At 48.5% G+C, this 26,095-nt stretch overlaps 1 protein-coding gene across 1 annotated transcript; it reads left to right on the top strand.

The window, feature by feature from the left end:
- The first annotated feature begins 4,975 nt into the window (after window positions 1-4,975).
- Window positions 4,976-23,058, top strand: LOC146035283 (surfeit locus protein 4). The gene is made up of 6 exons (XM_083158643.1): window positions 4,976-5,147; window positions 14,742-14,928; window positions 16,276-16,352; window positions 16,742-16,785; window positions 18,131-18,317; window positions 20,073-23,058. The coding sequence occupies exons 1-6, from the start codon at window positions 5,100-5,102 to the stop codon at window positions 20,337-20,339; spliced, it is 810 nt and encodes a 269-aa protein (XP_083014769.1). The 5' UTR covers window positions 4,976-5,099; the 3' UTR covers window positions 20,340-23,058.
- Window positions 23,059-26,095: the final 3,037 nt, after the last annotated feature.

Genomic DNA, 26,095 nt, shown 5'->3' with positions numbered 1-26,095 from the left:
GCTACACACCATAATGCCCGTTACACAAAGCCACACACCGTAATGCCCATTACACATTACACGTTGTGCTACACACCAAAATGCCCGTTACACAAAGCCACACACCGTAATGCCCATTACACATTGTGCTACACACCATAATGCCCGTCACACAAAGCCACACACCGTAATGCCCATTACACATTGTGCTACACACCATAATGCCCGTTACACAAAGCCACACACCGTAATACCCATTACACATTGTGCTACACACCATAATGCCCGATACACAAAGCCACACACCATAATGCCCATTACACATTGTGCTACACACCATAATGCCCGCTACACAAAGACACACACTGTAATGCCCATTACACATTGTGCTACACACCATAATGCCCGTTACACAAAGCCACACACTGTAATGCCCATTACACATTGTGCTATACACCATGATGCTCATTACGCATTATACGACACACCATGATGCCCATTACATATTTGCCACATAAGTGCCACTTGCCTTCATGCTTATTGCTAGGGGGTTTGCCTCATCACAGCTGCTAAGGCCGGTGAATCTGCATAAGAAAATGCACACAGTGAGGCTGCCATTTTGTGGGTTGCAACTTGAAAGTTACTTAAAAACAATATGCAGCAGCGGCAACCCCTCTGGTCAGAGGCACTGGGTTCGTAAAAAAATATGTTCTGTGAATGTTCTGTAAATGGAGCTGTGTGCATTTTCTAATGCAGATTCACAGTGGTATCACTTCAGCTACATTCGTACATCAGACGTGGGGCCGGTGGTCTCACAGCAGCAGGCACACTCCGGGCGGCTCTCGGCAGACCTAGGACTGGTCACCTTGCACGGCTCTCCGGCAGCAGCTCATCTTCTCTCCTCTCAGGGAGACTCAGGCAGGGCGGCTGCAGCGCAGTGTTGGAGGCCAGCCCACGCACAACACGAGCTATCTCCTCTCCCTCAGCAGCTCCCGGTGAGTGCGTCAGCAAGAAGCGCTTCAACTTGGTGTGCGCTGCTGCAGCAGAGCCACACAATGGGATTGTGTGGTGGGGGACATCAGTGGTGGGATTCAGCCTCTACCAGGCCGATGGCACGCTCATTAGCAACCTGTTCTGCAGAACATTAGATATCGTTTCTGCAGAACCAGTGCGAACTGACTGAATCCCACCACCGGACACGTCTATTGGGTTCACTAAGATGGAGTACAAGGAAAGACTGTGGTGTTGGTGGTGACCAATAACTGTATCCTTCCCCCTTAAGGTGCCCACACACTAGAAAGATCTGCGATCGTAAGATGTGCGCATAAATTAGCCTTAAAATCTTTTTTTCCGTCCTGGACAAAAGATTTCAGGCAAGCGCACATCTTTACCAAAGATTTCTCTTAAGGTGCCCACACACTAGAAAGATCTGCGATCGTAAGGTGTGCGCATAAATTAGCCTTGAAATTTTTTTTCCTCCTGGACAAAAGATTTCAGGCAAGCGCACATCTTTACCAAAGATTTCTCTTAAGATCCTGTGTGCAATCCTATGGATCTTTTGTTAAATCTTCTGATCTTTCGTGCAGCACGTAACATCAGAAGATTCAGCTAAAGATCCACGTGACCGCGCATCAGAGCAAAATCGGCCGATTTCAACCGATTATCGGTAAACATCGGACGATATATCGGCCGATTTATCGGAAATCGTCCAATCGGCCCAAAAATCGTTCTAGTGTGTGGGCACCTTTAAGGTCCCGTGTGCGTTCCTATGGATCTTTTGTTAAATCTTCTGATCTTTTGTGCAGCACGTAAGATCAGAAGATTTAACTAAAGATCCACAGGAGCGCGCATCGGACCAAAATCGGCCGATTTTCGACCGATTATCGGTAAACATCAGACGATATATCGGCCGATTTATCGGAAATCGGCCAATCGGACCAAAAATAGTTCTAGTGTGTGGGCACCTTTAGTATCACTGGATCCACAACATGATCTGTACGCTGGCAATGTGTACATAGAGTCTTATTAAAGATCTAAAGGTTCACTCGCAAAGCACCATCAAATGATTTCTCCTGGGCTCCCAAATATAAGTCAGTGGAGATGAAGAAAGGGCCCACATTTACATGGAAATGCCCAGTGTTATCATGGGAATGCCCATAAAATGCTGGGTGTTCCCATGTCCCTTCGCAAATGAACCAGAAACAGCCCCATGGTTTGCTAATGGACAAAACATGCTGCACTGCAGGTGGGGCTGATGTAACTGGTGTAGAGAGAGATAGATATGTGTGAGTTATTTTGTTTCTGTGCAGGGTAAATACTGGCTGCATCATTTTTAAATTGCAATATAGATATCAGTTTGAAATACAAACCCCACCAAAATAAAACTCTCTCTGCACATATTACATCTGCCCCACCTGCAGTGCACATGGTTTTATCCATTAGCAAACCATGAAGGTCATTCTGGTTGGCTCAATAAGCAGCGTTAGTTTGCTAGCGTGCAGGCTTGAAATCATTCGATGGTCGCCGACCATCAAAAGATTTCTCTAATGCTCACAAATCTAAGACTGTCTCTGCTGATTTAGATCTGCGGTGTCCTGCTCCGAGAACTGGGCGGCTGACGTCTTACGTTTGCATGGGGATTCCCATTTCCTGGGCGCACCCAGTGTTTTCATGGATATTCCCAGGATGCCCCCTGCCTGCCTCCTCCACGCCCCTCACTTTGCAAACTCCACAGAGACTATGCAAGTCTCCAAAGGCAATAATCAATTCCTGGGACTGATTATATTGGAGCCCTAACATAAGGGCTACAATACTAGCCCAGAGGCTTCTATAGGATAACGCCAGCTTTAGGGGCCCATTTATCAAAACATATTTGCGGCTAAATCCCCGAAAACACCCGATTTCGGGGTATACCGCAAATATTAAGCATCCCCCAAATGTATCCCTGCTGCGATCCCTCCTCCACCGCCGCCGGCTATGGGGAATGCAAAGCTGCACGATGTATCAACATCGGGCAGCCCTGCTTTGCGTCCCTGGGCTATCGCCATTCAGGGATGGTGATAGTCCATTGTAGCCTATGGGCTACACATGCCCGGGCAGTGCGGTCAGCGGGGTCGCCAGGGGGGTCAGCGCATAACCGTGCATGCGACATCCGGGTTAGCACTTCGCAGGGACGTCCTCCTTTTGGAGCCATGTTCCTGTCCCCTCAAAGTTGATACATCCCTGTGATGTGACCGCATTTTACAATGCGATCCTGGGCGGTAATATTCCGCCCAGATCACATGGTAAATGGCCCCCTTTACCCTCAGCATCAGTGCCCCTGTGGTGGCGCCTTAATATATGAAGTGTCAGTCTCCTCGCAGTGTCCCCATTTTTTGGGTTCTGGTATAGATGGTCAACAATGTCTAGGTCGACAGTGACCAGGTCGACACCTAAGATTGTCAACAGAAGCAAAAGGTCAACATGAACATGGTCAACACAGGAAAAAGGTCGGCATGTGTTTTTTTACGCTTTTGTCGACATGGACACCATATAAGTGTACCGCGTCCCTTGGCATGGCTCGCTGTGCCCAGCACTCTATTACATTCTCCGTCCATGTCCACTGGGATGGTAAAGTATGTACAAAAAATCATGAAAAACTTGTGTCAACCTTTTCCTGTGTCTACTATGGTCACGTCGACATTTTGCTTGTGCTGACCTAGTGTATGTGAACCATTCTTAGGTGTACCTAGTCACTGTCAACATAAACACTGTCGACACCTTTTTTTTGTCCCTCCCCTCAGTTTTCCTACTCTCTCTCCCTCCGGTATACAGTCGTTAGGTCAACACATATAAGGTCGACATGCATTGGGTTGACCACTGGAGGTCAAAATGGCTTAGGTCGACACATGAAATAGGTCAACATGCCTAACAGGGTTGGAAGGTCGACACAAGCATTGTCCTTGTGTTTCCCTTCTATATCCCTATAGATTGTAAGCTTGCAGTGGGGCTCTCTAACCCCCAAGTCTGTCTGTTGTTACCCAGTTTGTTTTATCACTGTCTACTATTGTAAAGTGCAATGGAATCTGCTGCGCTAAATAAGAAACTGTAAATAAATAAATAAGCATTAGTTCTACAATGGCTAGGAATACTGTCAAAAGTTTGTTTTTGAGCCGACGTGCCGACAGGCGGTATTTTATGGCCTACCATCCACCAGGGTGTGGAGGGAGAATAGAATAGTATGCTGAGCATAGCGAGCCATGCAAGGGGACGTGTTATGTAGGGTACACACCACGACGACCCGCTCACGATGCACATCGTGAGCGGGTCGTCAGTGTCTCGTCCGACCCGCTCGGGTCCGATCCGATGGCGACCCGCACCCGGCTGTATGGTCGTTCTTCAGATCCTACCTGCAGCAGGTAGGATCTGAATAACGACCGACCGACCCGCGGGACCGTGCATCGGATCGGGATCGGACCAGAACAGGGAAAAAAAGGGCCCAATCTACCTACAATCTACATCCAATTGGTTGGAATTGGATCTAGATTGAGGGGATCGGGCCCTAGTCGTCCTGGTGTGTACCCAGCATTATACTTTGCCGGACGGTTCGGACCACACAGGGAGGCTGTAATCACCCCTTCCCCATGTTCCTGGTGATAGCTATCACAGGGACCCCCCCGGACAAGACACCCCCCGGACCGGACCCTACAAGCTCCGGACTGCAGATTGTGATGTCCCGTCCGGCGGTCCGGAGTGTAGTCCGGTCCGGTTTTTACATAGTCCCGGTAATAGAGGGTGGCGTGGACACATGAGAAAGTACCTTATGATGAGCTATTTCATGTGTCAACCTAAGCCATGTCGACCTTCAGAAGTTGACAGAATGCATGTTGATCTAATTTTGGTCGACCCATAACCCATAACCCATAACCCATTATCCTCTCAGTCTCCACTCTAGTCTCCACTCTCCATCCTTCCTCTCTCTCCCAGTCCCTCCCCTCGGTCTCCTCCTGGCCCCTCCCCCTGTCTCCCCCGCCCCGTGCGACCCTGCGTGCATTGCGGCCTACGCTACGTGGCAGGCCGGGGAGTAGCAGCTGCTGTCCGGGGAGGAGGGGCCGAGACTCATCCCGACACCGGCACTTATCATGGGTAACAACGACATGATGGGCAACGCCGAGGACTTCGCGGACCAGGTGATGTGCAGCCCCGACCCTGCCTGCTATATGTGTATGTGTGCGCGCCCCGGCTACATGTGTGTGTGCCCTAGCTACATGTGTGTGCGCTCTTGCTCTTTTACATGTGTGTGTGTCCACCTGTTACATGTGTGTGTGACCCGGCTACATGTGTGTGTTTGCCCTAGCTCTTCTGCATGTGTGTGTGTGTCCACCTGTTACATGTGTGTGTGCCCTAGCTCTTCTACATGTGTGCATCCACCTGTTACATGTGTGTGTGCCCTAGCTCTTCTACATGTGTACGTGTGTGTTCCCAGGCCCTGCTACATGTGAGTGTGAGTGACCCGTCTACATGTATGTGCGCCCTAGGTCTTCTACATGTGTATCTGCCCTGGCCCTGATGCATGTATGTATGTATGTATGTGTGTGCCCTGGCCCTGCTATGTGTGTGTGCCTCTTCTACATATGTGTGGGTGTGCGCGCGCGCCTCTTCTACATGTGTGTGTTTGCCCCGGCCCTGCTACACGTATGTGTTCTGGCTACGTGTCTGTGCCCTGGTCCTGCTATGTGTGTGTGTGTGTTCCCTATACCACCTCTGTGTTTGCACTGCTGTGTGTGTGTCCTGTATTTGTGCGCTCGTGTCCAAAACCTGCTACATGTGTGTGCATGTGCCACCAGTTCATGTGCATCTACTAGGCTTGTTACATAGGTAGTGCCCAGGCCCGCTACATGCCAGTGCGTATACAGTGCCCTGGCCCGCTACATGCCAGTCTGTATACAGTGCCCTGGCCTGCTACATGCCAGTGCGTATACAGTGCCCGGGCCTGCTACATGCCAGTGCGTATACAGTGCCAAGGCCTGCTACACGCCAGTGTGTATACAGTGCCCGGGCCTGCTACACGCCAGTGCGTATACAGTGCCCGGGCCTGCTACACGCCAGTGCGTATACAGTGCCCATGCCCCCTACATGCCAGTGCATAGGCACTATGCGGGCAGGATGGAGACTAGTTGCGGGGCGTTGCCACAGCATGGGCATCACTCAGGCCTGAGGTTATACCTGTCCCTTTGCCCCTTGTCTCTGCTTCTCTGGAGGCACTCCTCTGGAAATTTTGTGGCACAAAATTTGAAAAACCGCTGGTGTAGATGCTCGGCTACGTGCATATATTACAAGGCACCTCACTGTATCCTGCGGATCAGGCTGCCTGTAGTCACATGTACCTGAGTTCTAGGTATCACTAGCTCCCAGCACAACTGCTGGCAGGTTTGCACCTGTTGTACTCACTTGGTGAAGGGACAGATACATTGACTGGCACCCATTTAAATGACTTGGCGAGGTACAGAGATTTTTCACCTATTATGGGTGACTGGGTGAGGGTCTCAGTGTGGGTGACTGAGGGAACTGCCGTTGTGGGAGATCGAGGGAGGGGCCACAGCCGCTACTAGTTGATTAGCTGTCCCAAGGTGCCAAAACTGTCATGGAGTCTCTAGCCTGTTTGACGTCTTAGTGATGTACAGTTTCCCACTTGTGATGCTTCCTGAGGTACTCTTTCCGCTGGCACCCTTAGTTCTGCTTAGTATGACCCCAGCGGTAAACATTCTCACCTGGCTAAATTTGGAGTGTGTTTCTATCTTAGTATGTGACCGATTGTAAAGCTTTGTAGTACAATACGCTCAGCGGAAACAGTACATTATCGTTGGGTCCAGATCTGACCTGTTGGGCCACTTGCAGTAATATACAGAATGCGTTGGGCCATGGATGGTACAAAATAATTGTGCCGTTAATGTTTATAGTTTCTTAAATTTGTACCTTTGGATGCCTGCTATTTTTTGGCCTGGATGAGCTGTTCCTGGTAGTAATCTAGGGTGTATCGGTGCTTGTCTGTACCTGTTACAGCTCAACCTTCATGCCTGTAGTATGCACATATAATGTCTGCAGTCAACACTGTCGGAGGGCGCTGTAATTGTACGTCCAGGTGGCAATCCCGGCTGCTTATTATCTTTATGCTGCATAGACCCTTCCAGCTGCTCATTGTAACTGTAATATGTCGTAAGGCATTTTCACTTGTGATTTCTAATTCAGCATGATTTTATATACATTCACTTTCATAACCGTCTCATGCAGTTTGCCCTGGATCTGCAATCTGTGGGGGTTAAAGAAGGAAGGTTATCCTTTTAATAAGGGGGGGGCGCTGCCGCCGCCGCCTTATAGTAACAGTATACTAGTGTTGAATTCCAAGATATTAATTACTTAAATGTCCCTGTTTGCATTGCCATACGGTATGTAACAAATTGTGGTGCAGATGGCAAATTTGGGGCTGATTCAGTCCTGTAAGCAAGGCTGCAATTTTTGCAGATGGACAAAACATGATACACCACAGGTGGGGGCGATGTAACATGTGTAGAGAGACTAAAGGCCCCCATACATTTGTCCAACTTGTCCTAAGGACAAGTCGGCCTGACTTCCCCTGAGCTCTCCCGGCAGCTCCCCGGAAGAACTTGGGAAGATTTGGCACTTTATGTGCCATTTTTTACATGTGATAAATCCGCTAGATTTATCACATATAAACCCGGGGGGCCTGCAGGAGAGGGTCCGGGTCCATGGCAGGGGGCGGGCACCAGAGAGCAGAGCCCGTAGCGGGAGCATAGGGAAAAAAAATTATATTCAAAAACTGGGCGGCCGCTGATTGGCTGAGCTCTCAGGCAATCAGCGGCCGCCCAGTCTTTTGAATAGGATTTTTTCTATTCTCCTGCTCGTCGCTGGGTCCGGTGTAGCAGCGAGTGGCGGGAGAGAATCCTATTCAAAAGACGGGGCGGCTGGTGGGGGGCGCTGCTAGTAGGGCAGAGGCAGCATGCAGGGGACGCTGCGGGGGACAGTGACATAGAAGCGGCACTAACGGAGAGCCGGGCAGGGGGAGCTGGGAGCTGTAAGTGCTGGGAAAAAAAGCCCATACAATGAATGGGCAGCCTGTGATTGGCTGAGCGCTCTCAATTGCTGACTGGTTGAGAGAGTGCTCAGCCAATCACATGCTGCCCATTCATTGTATGGGCCTTTTTTATTCCAGCACTGACAGCTCCCGGCTCTCCGTTGCTGCCGCCTCTGTGTCACTGTCCCCTGCAGCATCCGCTACCTCTTCCCTACTAGCAGCGTCCGCCCCGCAGCGTCCCCGCCACCCTGCTCCCTCCACCTTCCCGGACACAGCTCCCTGCTCCGGCGTCCTCACAGAGTCCCCTGCCCCACTGGACATGCGATTTGGCCCGATTTCACTGCCCGAAGCATCTGAATCGGATGAAATCGGGACCAAATCGCATAGTGTATGGGGGTCTTTAGATTTGAGGGAGTTATTTGGTTTCTGTGCAGGGTAAATACTGGCTGCTTTATTCTAAAGGTGCGATAATCGCTGGCAATACATATTACCAGCGATTGGAGTGTGCACTGGCGATAAATCGCCGGGTGCGCACTCTCATTTATTTGCCCTCTTTAGATAGCTCCTGCGACCATCTCTGGTCGCTGATGAAAAGGAGACACTGAGCAATAAATCTCCACCGTGTGTACACCGCTTTACACTGCAATTTAGATTTTAGTATGAACACGCTCCACTTATATCGAATGTAGCAGTATTTACCCTGCACCTGTTACATCTGCTCCACCTGCAGTGCAGCATGGTTTTGTCCATCTGCAAGAATCACGGGTCTGAATTATGCCCTGTCGGGCTGTGGGATGTGGATCATTGAGTGGTAGTTAGGTCGGTATGTAAGCCGTAGACCCCAGTTAGTGCACCCTTACCCCACATTACTCGCCAAGCATCAGGAAAGAGGTCTCGCTATGCCAGCGCTGCACTTGGCAAAGGTTACTATGCCCAACCCTAGTCCACATGGATGGTAAATGATGATAAAATAGTTAAAAACACTCCCCAAAACTTGTCGGACAATTGTCCTATCGACCACTTGAACCTGTCAACCTTTGTGTACTGGTCAACTGATCATCCAATGATCCAGAACCCGGTGCTGTGCTTGTACCAGTGTGCCTCATCAGCCAACTGGAGTGCGCATTTTCAATCTGGCATTTGGCAGATGTATTAAGCCTTAACAAGAGATAAATGCAAGGGTGATAAGGAGAGATAAACGTCCAGCCAATCACCTGCTAACTGCCATGTTACAGCCTGTGTTTGAAAAAAGTCAGTAAGGAGCTGATTGGCTGGATCTCTCTTTATCACCCTTGCATTTATCTCTTGTTAAGGCTTAATACATCTGCCCCATAGTGTATCTAAGGTATCAGCGTACAGACAAAGGAACACCCATAGTTTTCTATATTTCATCAGACGTGGCCCATATACTCTGCAATATCATCGATATTGGGCGCAGGTCCTTCTGACTTACGACCCCATAACAACAATCTTAAAAGGTAAAACATTTCCATTTCTAAGGTTTTGTTATGGGTGGGGGTATAATTTGATGATGGCCAACTCCTAAGGTGACGTCTAAACCTCTGCCACTGCTGTGAAAGGGTTAACGGGTTTATCCCTCACTACATATTTATCTCTGCTGACGCTCTGGCAGATGTTCCGCTTGGCGGTTTCTTGGAAACATTCAGACACATCTCTCTCTCTGTTTATAACGAGCGCGGCTATGGCAGATTTACATTGTTTGCTCATTACACACCCCAGTAAAATGAGCAAGCGGTGGAGCTAATGAGCGGGACGTGTGCACTCATCCACTAAAGCGGCCGGGACTTACAGAGGTTCTCAAGGCCCGCTGAATTTTATAAATCCGTGATATTACCTGCCCACACACCAGCAGGTAATATCACCCACGTCAGTTGGTATTCCGTCTCTGCTTACTTACTAGGGTCTATTAACCTACCAGCATGGGAAAGAAGAGCTTCTGCCGGACACCCACCAAACACGGGGAGCACATACAAACCCCACACATTGCGTGCATGCTGTTGGCTACAGAGCCAGGACACCTGTTTCTCTTCTAGTTGGGGTGTGATAATCCTCTTCTATTACATTAGCTACGGGCTGGGGCCTAATTACAAGGTGTGATTATAATATAGCGTATAAGGATTTTACGTTTTTAAAGTTAATTTGTTAAAACCACTGAAGCCTCAGGCCTGGGTTAGGTTAAGATCCACATCCACCTGCTATATTGGAGGATATTTACCTAAAGCGTTACAGGGATTTTCCCATTTATTTTCTACGTCTGCTGTCTTTGTCGGGCACCCGTTTCTTCCAGTATTTTAATCATTTCTGTTGGACCAGGGAGATTGTTTCCTAAACGTCGCTACTCCCAGAGATGGGTGTTGCACATATAAGGTTCTGTGCGATCGGTACACAGGGCCTGGTTCAGATCTGATCGCCGGGCTGCTTTTTAGCAAATGGACAAAACCATGCTGCACTGCAGGTGGGGCAGATGTAATGGGTGCAGAGAGAGTTAAGGTGGCCGTACATGCAGCAGTGTATGGCCAACCGATCCCCCTTGAGCTGCCGGGACCTTCCTGGATGGCAGGATTGCATGCGCTCCTTTTGACATGCAATGTATTGCATGTGACCTAGTTCCCCGCCACTGGGAAGGTGTCCGACATGCAGAAGGTCTGACCTCCGACCCCAGCCTGATGTGCACATAAGACCCGATGGGATTTCAATTCTCGGGCCGATCTGTCGGAATTGGGTGAAATCGGACCAGTGCCTTTTAGATGTGAGTGAGTTATTTTGCTTCTGTGCAGAGTAAATACTGGCTGCTTTATTTTTACACTGCAATTTAGATTTCAGTTTAAACACACCCCACCAAAATCTAACTCTCTCTATACATGTTACATCTGCCCCATCTGCAGTGCAACATGGTTTTGTCCATTTGCAAAAAAAGCAGCACTGCAATCAGTTCTGAATCAGTCCCAATGAGTAGGAACTAGTGATGTCACAAGGGGTGAGGCACGAAGTAATATCTCGGTGAGACATAGGCCAGTTACATGCATAGAAATCCGACGCTCCGCGTGTGCTGGGGGCGGATCCGCGTCGATGATCAAATCTTGTTCTTTCACTCTTGTAAATAAAAATACAGGGTTGATACCAGGCAAACAGTTCTAGATCTTACCCATGGGCATAAGTTGTTACGTGGCACGTGGTACCGAACAGTGCATGTGATGCAGCCCCAAGTCCACTTTGTGACTACATTAGATCATGGTTGTCTTCCCTAAACCCACCTTCTCCCTTCTCTTGCAGGCAGAATCGGTTAGTTGTAGATTCAGGCCTTCACAGTGCTAAGTATCCCCGCATGCCGCGTGCTTGTTGCCGATGGAAATAGCAGCAGCCATGACCTGTGTGGGACCTTGAAGATGACATAACTGTGCTCAAATGATAATATGCATGTCATTCACTCTGTGTCCACTAGAGGTGTACAGTCTCACAGTGCCCTGGGCTGATCCGCGTTTACTCATTCAGTGGGCACACTTAGAACCAGGCAATGGGTATAATAGGTAACCATGGGAGGAGAACTTTGCTTTCATCTGTAGGAAAGGAGAACAGAAATGAACAAGAATATCCTGCCCAGATGACCCGCATAGTATTAGCATGCCAGGTTCCCACGGAATTACTCTTAGAGCCAATCCGGCTGAAGGGTTGCTGTATAATGTATCGACAATGTTATGGTCCAAGATAGGTTCAAACAAATGGTCAACATTTTTTGGGGGACCAAATCTAGTATATTTCATGTTATGTGACCACCACGTAACTGATTCCGACCTGGTTACTATTCCCAATAGAACTCTGTGTATAGTAAATTGTCATGTTGACCAGAACATTGTCGATCTATCATCCAGATTCCCAGCTGGAGGGAGCAAGCTTGCACCAGGATGCAAGACCTGATAACGAGCCAAATGCTGCCGGAGTGACAGGACTACTGGCAGAGGTGAGGACCCTGGAATGTGGTGCAGTCCAGGTTCCCCTCTAACGCCCGCCAAGGCAGACTTTATTATACAGGCAGTACATTGCTCATCCCTGTCCGCAGTAATAAATTGCATCCACAGAACACCGGTCGGTTCTGTTTTGTTTCATTAAAGTTGAAAGTCCGTGCTAAACCAAACTAGCGCTGATTTAATCACAGTGCATCAGCCTGGAGCACATCTGAGGGGTATACGGTCATTGGGTTGACAGAATGTCGATATAACTTAGGTCGAAATTGATCCACATGGCTAATGTTGACAGGGTTGGACGGTCGACACAAGCATAAGGTTGACAGTTAAAAGGTCGACATCAGTTTTTCACATTTATTTTGTGCCGACAGGCGGTGCTTAATGCCCTACCATCCACAAGGGCATGGAGGGATAATAAAATAGTGTGCCGAGAGTAACAAGGCACCGTGCCCGAAGCATGGCGAGCGCAGCAGTACACTTTGACGGTGTCCATGTTGACTATGTCGACATTCGGGGGGGGGGACGTGATCTTTTGACTGTCGACTTTGCCATTGTTGACCTAATGCTTGTGTTGACCTTCCAACGCTGTCTACCTTAGCCATGTCGACTTATTTCATATGTCGACCAATGACCCATACCCATCTGAGGTTGTCAGATAAGTTACTCCTTCCTGTAGGGCGGGTCATCTATTCATTTGTTTGAGGGGTTTTAACACGATCCCAGGAACAGCGACTGCAAATCCAAACTCCGTTACTGAGCCCCGCACCCCTGGAACACAGAGAACTGACCAGAATACTTTGATATCTTGTAGTGGACTGTTTTATATCTTACCTTTTTGATTGTTTGCTCGAAATCATTGGCTGAGTTGCTGCCCGCACGCTGCCGTATGTCTTTGCAACATACCAAGTAACTCTGTCTATAAATAATGTCTTGGTCCAAGGGACACTAACCTTTAATACTTTGTGTGCAGGGATGTAGCTACAGGTGTGTCCTCATACATCAGAGCCGCAGTCGCGCCAAATAGCTTCTCTGCCAGGTCCTGTGCCACTCATCTAGCATTGGACGCCTTATTGCCGAAGAGACATCTTAGTCGCTATGTAATGCTGCTAGGATGCGCCAGAAGACTCTGCTGATTATTGAATAGGACTCTTATATCAGTGTGCAACTGAGTCTCTGAGTCTGGACATAAAGTGCGGATTTTTTTGCCAATACAAGTTCTGTTGCGCTCCATGGGCCTGATTCTGGTTAACTCGCTAAGTGGCGTAAAATCGCTGCTTACCGAGCCACCATTTGCAGGGGAGCATATGGGGGTGAAATAATTTTTTCCCCTGTTCGCAAATATAAGTACGTTCACATGGGGATACCGACCGTTTTTGTGGGAATGCCCAGGAAACGCAGAGCGTCCCCATGCAAATGCCCTCTGCCCGCCCCCCCCCCCCCCCCCCCCCGGTGTGCAAACGCCTCTGCGACTGCACAGCGGCCCTGCATTTGCTAATATACGCATGCACAGAGGCTAAACGCCGGGGACCGAATGAACTAGAATCAGGCCCCATATACAGAGTCGCCCAAAGCTAGTGGAGTTGCACGAAACCTGGCATCTCGCGCTACATGAGGTATCAAGACTGGATGTATGTTATGAGACACACCTGTATGAAGAGTTTGCATGTCTTTTTTACGGTAACTGTAGATTATATTTTTCCGGTTGACACGAGTTACAGGTGAGAGCCAAGAGGGTCCTTGCAGGTCCATTCTGCTCCCTCCCATCTTCTTGGAAGATCCGGTTAAACGGGCTGCAATAACGGCAGGTGGGCAGGAGATTTCAAAACTTCCATTCAAATCAATAGGTGCCTGCTGATTGGCTGAGAGTGCTATCTCAGCCAATCAGCGGTGCCCATTGGAGTTTTGAGATCTCCTGCCCACCTCTAACGCAGCCTGTTCTCTGCCAGCCTCTCTCTCTCCAGCTGCGGGGGCAGGATTAGGAGGGGGTCATGGAGGTGCAGCTCCCCGGGAGTCCGTCCCTTTTTTTTTTTTTAACATGCAATAAATCGTATGTAAAAATGGCACTGAGCTCCCAGCAGAGTTTGGGTCCGACGTGCCCTTCAGAAAACTCAGACCTGTGTATGGCCGCCTTAAGCCTCAGCCAACAAAAGCTGGGTCTGCGCAGCGCGGGAGTTTGTGTGATGCATTGAGAGTTAAGACGACCACTTCCGGCATGTCTGCTCAGGGTGCTGCGTCTGAAGCCTCCGTTTACGAACTCTCTGCATGTTTAATTCTTTATCTTGTCACTAATCGCCCGACAATAATAACACGTCTCTGCTAGCTGAAAGTTGCTCTTTTTACCATGTTGTACAGCAACTTTACCACTGCATACAGTGACTCTAGGTTTATTATTAGCAGTTATATAATGGCAGCGGTTTCCGTTGTGCTTTACAACTAGCAATAGGTGGTAATAAAACAGGTCTGGGTCATAACGGAGGTATGCATTTTCCCATCAGCCCCAAATGGGGAACGTGGGTCTGCCTATTTATGGGGAGCTGCACCTCAGAGCATTGCAATGGCCTATAATGTGTAGGTGCCGGCTCTTCTAAGAAGCCGGTTGTAGTGTGCAGTGGATATGGGCATGGAGTGGCGTATGTGGGGGTAATTGTTTGGGTCGTTGTGTTCGCCATATGCTCCACTTTCTTACTCTATACTCTTTCTCTCCTCAGTTCCTGCGGGTCACGAAGCAATACCTCCCGCACATCGCACGCCTCTGCCTCATCAGCACATTCCTGGAAGACGGAATCCGCATGTGGTTCCAGTGGAGCGAGCAGAGAGATTACATCGAAGCCACGTGGAGCTGCGGCTACGTGCTGGCCACCGTCTTTGTCCTCATTAACCTGCTGGGGCAACTGGGTGAGCGTTTGTCTGACTGTCACAGCAATATTCACTCTGGCATGCCCATTGACTGATAGGTCGGCTTAGCAGAATCTAGCTCAGTGATGGCTAACCTTGACACTCCAGCTGTTGTTGAACTACACATCCCAGCATGCCCTGCATCAGTTTTAGCATGGCCAAATCGTAAAACTGTAGCAGGGCATGATGGGATGTGTAGTTCAACAACAGCTGGAGTGTCAAGGTTAGCCATCACTGATCTAGCGCCTACGTCCTGTTATAGGGTCTGCGCAAATCCAGGATCGGAACTGGGTCGGTACCAGCGCCGTCTAGATCCAGTGCCAAATCAAGAAGCCGATTCTTTCGGTTCCTTGCTTTACAAGGTTTTCTGATGTACTGCGCCCATTGTGCAATCCCAATGGGGTACTCCAGGTGGGAGGGTCAGCACATGTGCGTAATAAGGCACAGGGTATCTTTGCTATGGTGTGGCAGTGTTGTATTGTGTCAGTGGGGACACGAGGTTCGCTATATAAGGTGGTGTTAACACACATATTCTTTAAATAATAACCGTACAGTAGGTCCGATTTGAGCTGGACACTCTCAATAAGGCAGAGCCTCCTGTAGGGTTCCTGACTGGAAAGCCCACAGTCGGATCAATGCCTCGTTTCTAATGATCGTTTATTTGCATGTGCAGAACAGATCCTGTGATAGCATTGCTGTATTTGCTGATTTGGCAGGTGGGGGCGGAAGAGGATGGCAGGCAGGCAGGGGGGTGGAAGGCAGGTGGAGGTGATATGCACCTCCTCCTGCATTGCTAAAGATTGCATATGCGGGAATGGGTAATTGGGTAATTAAGATTGACATGCAATAGGTGGACATTGGCGAGGTCGACAGTCAAAAGGTCACCAAGAGGTTTTCCCGAATGTCGACATGGACACCATCAAAGTGTGCCGCGTCCCCTTGCGTGGCTCCCTGTGCTCGCCATGCTTCGGACGCGGTGGCTCGCTGCGCTCGTCGCACTATTATACTCCCTCCACGACCTAGTGTATGGTAAGGCATGATATACCGCCTGTCGGCACATATAGGTTAAAGAATACTCATGTTTACCTTGCCATCGTCGACCTAATGCTTGTCGACCTTAGACATGACGGCCTATTTCAGGTGTACATAGGGTCGGCATAATGACCGTATCCCGCATATGTTAAGCTGCTGTTAGCTGGCTTGGCATATATACGATCCAACCTGATTTCACCTTGTCACCTGTTCACTGATAACATAATGATGTCATTGATCCTGTATCCCATATGCGGATCTCTAGGGATGGCCCACTAAGGCTTGTGACTGTCTGTGCTTATCTGTGTTTTCCAGGAGGCTGCATACTGGTCCTGAGCCGGAACTTTGTACAGTACGCCTGCTTCGGTCTGTTCGGGATCATAGCCATGCAGGTGAGAACATGAGCTGTCTTCGGGCACTTTCGTCCATCCAGCCACCAGATTTGTACTCTGTGTGACATTATGTTTTTAACTTTATTAGGAGATCTGGAAATCCTGGACTGTTATGGTGTAAAGTGGGTGGGTTTCAGAGTAGTGGTCTTGGATATAGGAAGTTAATTGTTGGCCAGTTATTGGTGGCGCTTTGCCGCCAGCACTGTATAATATTACTGTGACCTAATAATATAGATCATTTATGACCATTTCCATTGTAAAATTAGTGCTTGAATATTAGAATGGGCTCTATGGTGTAAATGGCCACCGGTTGGAATTTGTGTGTATGGGTAAAATTATCATTCTGCTCAACTGTGTTTTAATGTTTTTTTTTTCTTTCTGTGCATCAGACTATTGCGTACAGCATACTGTGGGACGTGAAGTTTTTAATGAGGTACGTTCATGACGTTGTGTGTTCTAAGTAGCATCTTATTATAAAAATGTCAAGGAATCCTGTTTATCTCTTGATTTGATAGTTCCTGAGTTTATAATCAGACCGTAAAGGCCCCCATACACCTAAAAGACATTGCACCCAATCATACAATCTCAAGGGATTGTATGCAGATCGTGTGCACACAATAGTGCAATGCTGGCCGCGGAGGGGGTTGGAGGATTGGTCCTCTGATCTGACGTGCATGCAATCTGTCATTAGGTGGCTCATACAACCAGAGTCATGTGACACTTCCTCCCGGGTGTGGTATAGGGTTCCGACACTTGGGATCCCGACAGTCATTAGCCCGACGCCGGGGTCCCGACTGGCCGGACCCAGACAGCATGGCGAGTGCAACAAAGCCCCTTGCAGGCTCGCACGCTGCGGGTGCGGTGGCTCGCTATGCTCGCCACCTATTCTATTCTCCCTCTATAGGGGCCGTGGACCCCCACAAGGGATAATAGCTGGTGGCCGTCGGGAACCCGTCTATCAGTGTTTTAACAGTCGGGATCCCGTCAGGTAAATGACTGTTGGGATCCCGACTGTCGGGACCCCGTCCGGCACCCCTCCCTCTCTGACTAGCAGAGAAGAGCGGTGCAGCTTCCGGGCAACTTGTGGCAGTAAAGACTCTGGGAGCTACAGAAGTTTCCAAGCAGCAGACGGGCGGGCGGCTGAAGAGAGCGGTGGACGTCCTTTTGTTCCATTCTCTCGTACAATCATGCAGCAGATGGATTGTAGAACGGATTGCGAGTACATTTTATGTCCGACAACCCACCAAGGACTGCCGGGGAGTTGAAGGGAAAGTTGGGCATAATGGTGATTGTAAGCAGGTCTTTTTGATGTATGGCCAGCTTAACAGCGCCATCTAGTTTCCAAAACCGAGAACAGCAAGATAAAACACCGCTGTCACTGTTTAACTTGATCATGAATCTGCATGAGAACCATTGTCCTATAACTATACAGCACAGAAGCTTTAGGCTTACACCCCCCTGCAGCAATCACTTCTCCTGTGACGTCACTGGTCTGCCCCTTTCTGACAGCTGCGGCAGTTGTATGGGGTGGTGCATGGTGACCGCTGTAAATGTGGCGGCAGCAGCAGTAAACGCTGGCATGTGGCTGTGACAGCAGCAAGTTTGGGGGGTGGTCAACCGTAAACTGAACTGAGAGAATGACATGGTAAAGCTGCGTATGTAAGCGGCATCCTGAGCAATGCCATAGATAGAATCCCCGCCAGCTTACTGTGATGCAGGGCTTGTTGCATCCCTGTTATATGACCCAGTGTGGATCTGACATTTTATATTGTCTCCAGGAACCTGGCTCTGGGTGGAGGACTCTTATTACTACTGGCTGAGTCTCGATCGGAGGGGAAGAGCATGTTCGCCGGAGTGCCGACAATGGGGGAGAGCTCCCCGAAGCAGTACATGCAGCTGGGCGGCCGAGTGCTGCTGGTACTTATGTTCATGACCCTGCTTCACTTTGATGCGAGCTTCTTCTCTGTAAGTCCTGTGGGGTTATCCCCTACTTGTGTTACTCATGAGGTTCAAGGTTAACTGTGCCGTGGAGGCCGCTATAGCCGCAAGATTAATGCTACACCAGTTCCTGAAGGAACTTCATCGTGCAAAGAGCCAGGCCAGGAGCACCTCCAGCCTTCCGGGTGTTTGGAATCTGCAAGTCCCAGTTAAACCCTGGCAGCTGTCCACAGTCCAACTGGATAGGGGAAGCGGTTGAGTGGAGTAGATCAGGGGTGGCCAAACCATCCTCGAGATCTACCTGCGGTCCCTGTTTTCCGCATCGTCTAGCTGGTGCACAGCTGTAATCATTACTAACGGTGCCCATATATGGTCAAATTGCTGGGTGCGATGAGATGCGCGCTCCCGTCACACATCTCATCGCACAGCTCAAAAAGTATGTGCTGCACGTATTGTACTAGATCTCTTCTCATTGCATTGCAAACCTATGCAATGTAATGCGAACTAGTCCAAATTGTATACAATAATTGTACCCTGTATAGGTGCCCATACATGGTGTGATGAACTCCATGCTTTTAGTTCTAGATTGCATAGCATCTAGTACAAAAAGCATGGTACTTGTGTAGTTTCACGGCACCCGATATATCGGATGCGATATCGGCTGATATATCGTTACGATCCGAAGCGATTTTTGACCTGTTCATATCCCCACTATCCACTACGCATGGAGTTGATTTTATATAGTGTGGCGAGCGCAGCGAGGCGACGCAGATTACTGCGCTCGCCACACTATATAAAATCATTATGAACAGGTCAAAAATCGCATCGATATATCGGGCGCCGTGAAAATACACAAGTACCAAAAGCATACAATGGGGCAGATGTATTAAGCCTTAACAAGAGATAAATGCAAGGGTGATAAAGAGAGATAACCATCCAGCCAATCACATCCTAACTACCATGTTACATGCTGTGTTTGAAAAAAGTCAGTAAGGAGCTGATTGGCTGGATGTTTATCTCTCTTTATCACCCCTGCATTTATCTCTTGTTAAGGCTTAATACATCTTCCCCCATTGTGCTACATCACCGTACTTTTTGTACTAGATACGATGCAATCTAGTACTAAAAGCAAGGGCTGCACAGACTTTGTGCTGTTCGATGGGATGTGCGTGGGAGCGTGCATCTCATTGCACTGCCCTGTCGCACTGTGTAAGGGCACCTAAACTGTCACATTTTCAAACTTGCTGCATTCCTTCGTACTATAGAGCCACAGGTTGCCTGAAGGTGCCCATACACGGTACAACTATTGTATACAATTTGCACTAGATTGCATGTGTTGACCTATTGCATGTCGTCTCTGTTGTTGACCTATGCTAAAACTCGAGCAGTGCATGCTGGGATATGTAGTTTCCCAACAGCTAGAAATTCAAAGGTTGACCAGTCCTGTTGTAGACCTTTCAATCCACACCCCTGAATAGTAACTATCTTGCTCTAGAGAATTAATAAAGTATCGGCTGGTTGTCACAGAACAGCCAATCCGAGAACAGCGGAGGAGAGTGAGAGAATGGGGAGCGGCCAATCAGAGTTAGCCATTGCTATTTGTAACCGGTTCTGACCTGCCATCCTATTGGCTTGGGCTACGAGAGAAAAGGCGGAGCCCTGGGACACGTTGGCTGAGTGTGCATTTTGGGCTAACGGTGGAGCACTTTGGGGAACTTGATAACAACGTTTTAGCGCTCCGAACATGTGACCGCGCCTAACAGCATCTCTCTCACCCCTCAGATTATGCAGAACATCGTTGGCACGGCCCTCATCGTCCTGGTGGCCATCGGCTTCAAGACAAAGTTGGCGGCTCTGACTCTGGTGGTTTGGCTCTTCGCCATCAATGTCTACTTCAACGCTTTCTGGAGCATCCCAGCCTACAAGCCCATGCACGACTTCCTAAAATATGATTTCTTTCAGACCATGTCTGTCATCGGCGGACTTCTCCTGGTGGTGGCTCTGGGGCCTGGTGGGGTTTCCATGGACGAAAAGAAAAAGGAGTGGTAGTCCTGACCTAGTCTACCACCGCCTGGAATCTTGTAGAAAGTAATGGATGAAAGCAGTGTTCTGCTCCATCATCTCTTCCCAGCCCCCCGACCCCATTCTCCTCATCGTCGTCCTGTGGCCCGCCACTGCCTCGGCGGGAAACCGTTACAGTAGCTCCCGGGACGCACCAGCCCATGGGGACCTTTCCTTGTGGTTCATTCAAGTTACCTGGTGCTGAACACACCAGGAGATACTCTGTACCAGTGTAAAATGCAGTATGTGATTTGCAAGGAGTCCTTTGTGTCTCTGCTTTTCCTTCCTTCTCTTCAGCAACTGTTTGAGAGCTAGACGTCAGCTGCCTTCGGTCATATGTGGATACTTGTCCTCTGGTTCTGAATCGGTTCCTAGTGTGTTTGTTTTGCAGACGATGAGAACAGCTATATAACAATGTTTTACACCTCGGACCATGAGCCTCTGGTGAATTAACTATGTATTTACCAGGACTGGTTTCTCTTAATGCGAACCCCGTCTCATGTTTCTAGAGGGTCTGGCCTATTAGTATGCTCCTTTTCTCAATGAAAGGTGGATACATTCTACATAATACCCCCCACAGAAAAAGGTCAGACACATTTTACACCTGTTTAAACCCCCCCCCAAAACAAATTTAAATTTAATGTTTAGGACTTGAGGGTGTAGAAGGGATTCTGTTCTCTCCATCGATTTATATTCTACAGTAATTTATGGTCCTCCCCTACTCCTGCTCTTACACGTTTCCACTTCTGTTCAGTTTGTTAGCGCCCAGCGTCTGTTTTCTCTGCCTGTGTCGACGCCTGCCTCGTACGGCTGGATTACTGAGCCAATGTCTGAATATATTATTGTGCCCTCTGTTTGATATTTAATGTTCTGGAAGGGGAATTCAGCGCACAGGTGCAGGGTGATACTCTTCTTTGTCCTTGTAGGAAGACATATTTGTTAGCGAAGTGTTACAGGTCTACTGAACAGCTGCTATATACATTGGGGTATATATAGCCTATGCTAGTATATGCTAAAATAACTAGCACCCTGCATCTTCCAAAACCCATGCCTGGTGTTTCGCACTCTGCTGCGGTGCTTCTAGCACGGGTCTGGTCTGCATATCAGAGCTGAAATACAGACCACACTGTGTTTGAAGCACCACCGCAGAGCGTGACGCCCCTGGCAGGAAAGAGGAACGGCACAAGTTTTGTTAGATGTACGGTGCAATAATGACTTCAAGTTATATTTTCAGCTACATGGGGGAACCCGGTTGCCTTCAACTCTTACAGGTTTAACTTGTTCCTTGGGACTGACATAACTGGGGACACTGCTGAGCAATGTAGATTGCTCGGCGCACAGCGCTGTGTCACAGATGTGTGCTGAGTGATCTGTCAGGGTTCTCCGGTGAGAACCCTGGTCCTGATTGGCGATCTGACTAGATTTTTCCACATCGCTAATGCTGTGGCTCCTACACACATGTCTTGGCCCCAATACAGGTCTGGTATGTATTGGATAGATACTCCCCAGTCGCTGTCTAGTGATTATCTACACCAGTGGTTCCCAACCCTGGTCCTCAAGTACCCCCAACAGTGCACGTTTTCCAGGTCCCCCAGCAGCTGCACTCATTATTCAAACACATTTTAAAAGCTCCACAGGTGGAGCTAATTATTTTGCCTGTGATTCGGTGTGGAGACCTGGAAAACATGCACTGTTGGGGGTACTTGAGGGTTGGGAACCACTGATCTACACTGTCATCTTGTCAATGAGTTTAGAAGAGCTTTGCTTTATCAGTGAGATTATAGGAAGGGCAAAACCCTTAAATGGCTAATCAGATGGCCAGCAATGCCTTCAGTTCTAGAATGTCTGGGCTGGACTTGGCTCTAGAGCCAGTGTCACCTCTATTGCCTGAGGTCTTCTAATAAATGGTTCAGTGTAAAACAGCCTTAATACAACTTCTAAATTCTTCATCCCATCTGTCCTTTCAATGTAGGAAACTACTGGTACATTGCACTGTAGTTCATTAGGATAAAGAGAAGAAAGACACGTTTTAGTGTGATCTTGAAGTATTTTTGCTTGTCTGTGGCATATTACTCCTTTCTATGTTGCTCACCGCACCATACCTTATCTAAGCGTATACCTCTTCTGAAGCAGCAGTGCTGGTAACAATACAGAAAGTGCACAGTACTTAATTTTGTCCTAGCGAAACAGAGTGCAATGTTCAGTTCTATTCGTTTTACCATCATTTTAGATGTCGTTGCTTTATATATAATGGAAAATTTGGATGCATCTCATCGGCACAGTTTGCTACGCAAAATCATTAGTTCTATAATGTATTGGTTACTATAGGTTCAACTTTTAACACTGATCCTGCACTGGGATTTAGTACAGATATGGAAAGGGGGGAGTCTGGTGTCCCTTACAGTCCCGCCTTGGGTTACTAGGAATATTTGACACGCACATTTGGTACAGAGACGCTGCCTTTCCAAATGACTGATGCTGCTTCTGCCCTCTCTCCGTCAGCGTCTGAATCAGGAGCTGCAGAGAAGTTTGTAGAGTGGACTCTGATCCCTGGGAAGGGAGCCAGGTGCGGATTATTCAGGGGGAAACATTTAGAATACTTTTTTTTTTTTAATTAATTATTGATCCCAACTTTTGCCGGTGTCCTGTATCACAGTTGTCTTAAAACGTGCCACAAATGTTTGCTGAAATAAAACGGTTTACAATCGGTGGTCTTACTGTAGCTGGCCTGCGTGCGGTAGTTGTGTGCATCAGCGCTTCCGACTGAATCTGCTTATTAACCCAATCCGGAATGTATCCTCTTCCCTGTACTATAACAACACAAGGTCATCCCACCACCCAGGGGTAGGATGTATGAAGCCATGATAAGTAGGGAGAAAAGAGCCAGAGGAGAAGTGGCCCATGGCAACCAATCAGATGCTCTGTATAATTGTTTATTATGCAAATTATAGGTGTTACTTCAGTGCTGATTGGTTGCCATGGGCCACTTCTCCTCTGGCTCACTTATCCTACCTTGTCACTGCTTTATATAATCTACTCCACAGTTCTGTATAAAATGTTTTGAGATGGAGATCTAGTGATATCATCACCAGGTGGTGGTAGGTTTCCACTGCATCGTAGTTCCAGGTTTTTCATTGGTTTTCTCCTTTTCAAAACCTATGGATGTCATTAAAAATGGCATTTCTTCAGGCTCACAAAGATGAGGTCATGGAGGGAATAAAAATGGTATAAAATGGAATAAAAAGTTACTATCTCAGGAAGAAACTTGTAAATGTTGCATTTAAAAAAGATTAAAAAAAAAAGATTTATTTCTATAGCCTTTAATAAGATAAATTCAAAACTCTTATTTCAAAGGGACCCTGGGCCTATATAGTAAAATTAACTGCTGCTTAATGTGATTTTAGCAATACACAAGAAGGAGAGGTTATAGTAAATTGGAGAGGTGGGACATCAATTGTTGCATAAACTTTTTTTTTTTTTTTTTTTAAACACCTAATGCCCTCAGCAGTGTCATATATACGCATAATGCTCCCAGTAATGCCATACATACATATGCCACCAGCAGTGCTAGTTACACAATGCCTACAATACCCGCAGTAATGCCAGATACACAATGCCCACTAGCCAGTGGTGCAAGCCTAAAAAATACTTAATAGTACTGAGTGCATGTGCTGAAAAATGGGTGTGGTCACATGCCAGATGGGGTGTGGCCAATGAAAATGGGGGCTTGATACACATATGCTGCCAATAGTTCCAGATACACATATTCTCCCACGGTGGCAGAATTTCCCACCAGCAGTGCAACTCACCACTGTTGTTGCTGCTGCTACCGCCATCGTCTGCTGCTCCTGTCGGGGAGAGCATGCGCCTCTCCTGCCCTCACCCCAGTCCGTTGTGCCCCTGCTGTCTGTCTCCTCCGCTGCTGATGTGGCCGCTTCCCTTAGGAGGGGAGGGGAGAAGAGAACATTGTGCATCTCTCCTTCCTGTCACTATGTACCTGTGACTGGGCTGGCAGCCAATCAAAGCTTGCAGGCCGGCTCCTGATTGGCTGCTGCCCGTGAGCTCTGATTGGCTCACGGGCGAGGCGCCAATCAGGAGCCGACCCGTGACTCAAACAATAACATAAAACTAATAAATTATTATTAATAAGTAATGACAAATATTAAGTAACCCAGGGGTCAAAGGTTAGAAGTGGATCTCCATCTGTTCAGGTGATACAGGTATGCTGGTATTGGTGGAGTACAGCTTATGTGCAAAAGATGGCTTTAATTCCCAATTGACTAAGGTGCGATAACAATTATCCTTACATGGATTGGCCGGTATTTGTGTATTTTGGCGGCGCCCATCGCATCGCATACCATAAGACATACGATGGTATGCAATGCGATATCGCGTGATACTGTACAATGTCATACAATTTTAAAATTGTATGACATTGTACATGGCATACAATGCGATGCGATTAAACATTGTATAAGCACCCTAATGGGTGCTTACAATGTGAAATGCACCCCCACGCCACCCCCCCCCCCCCCCCCCACTATAAACGTGAACCCGAAGCGTGGTGAGTGCAGCGGTACGCATCCTCCGACCTATTCATACCCCCACTATCCACGTCGGTGTGTGTGTGGGGGGGGGGGGGGGCGCGGGGGTGCATTTCACATTGTAAGCACCCATTAGGGTGCTTATACAATGTTTAATCGCATTGCATTGTATGGCATTGTATGCCATGTACAATGTCATACAATTTTAAAATTGTATGACATTGTACAGTATCACGCGATATCGCATTGCATACCATCGTATGTCTTATGGTATGCGATGCGATGGGCGCCGCCAAAATACACAAATACCGGCCAATCCATGTAAGGATAATTAGGTGGGGGGGCTGCTCTCAGGAGTGTGTATTCGGGCCAGGCTGCTCCTAGGAGTGCGTATGTGAACCGGGGCTGCTCTCAGGAGTGTGTTTGGGGGGCTGCTCTTAGTAGTGTGTATGAGGGGCTGCTCTCAGGAGTGTGTATGGGGTGGGGGCTGCTATCAGGAGTGTGTATGAGGGGCTGCTCTCAGGAGTGTGTATGGGGTGGGGGCTGCTCTCAGGAGTGTGTTTGGGGGGCTGCTCTTAGTAGTGTGTATGAGGGGCTGCTCTCAGGAATGTGTATGGGGTGGGGGCTGCTATCAGGAGTGTGTATGGGGGGCTGCTCTTAGTAGTGTGTATGAGGGGCTGCTCTCAGGAGTGTGTATGGGGTGGGGGCTGCTATCAGGAGTGTGTATGGGGGGCTGCTCTTAGTAGTGTGTATGAGGGGCTGCTCTCAGGAGTGTGTATGGGGTGGGGGCTGCTCTCAGGAGTGTGTATGGGGGGCTGCTCTCAGGAATATGTATGTTGGGTGCTGCTCTTTTAGGAGTGTGTATGGGGGGGCTGCTCTCAGTAGTGTGTATGGGGGGCTGCTCTCAGTAGTGTGTATGGGGGGGGCTGCGCTAAGTAGTGTGTATGGGGGGACTGCTCTCAGGAGTGTGTATGGAGGGAGGCTGGTCTCAGTGGTGTGTATGGGGGGGACTGCTCTCAGTAGTGTGTATGGGGGGCTGCTCTCAGTAGTGTGTATGGGGGGGGGGCTGCTCAGTAGTGTGTATGGGGGGCTGCTCTCAGTAGTGTGTATGGGGGGGCTGCTCTCAGTAGTGTGTAGGGGGGGGGAGGCTGCTCTCAGTAGTGTGTATGGGGGGACTGCTCTCAGGAGTGTGTATGCGGC

The sequence above is a fragment of the Crinia signifera genome, chromosome 9 (assembly GCF_055691185.1).
Source record: "Crinia signifera chromosome 9, ASM5569118v1, whole genome shotgun sequence".
Taxonomy (NCBI): Eukaryota; Metazoa; Chordata; class Amphibia; order Anura; family Myobatrachidae; genus Crinia; species Crinia signifera.
This window is presented reverse-complemented; position numbering and strand designations above follow the sequence as displayed.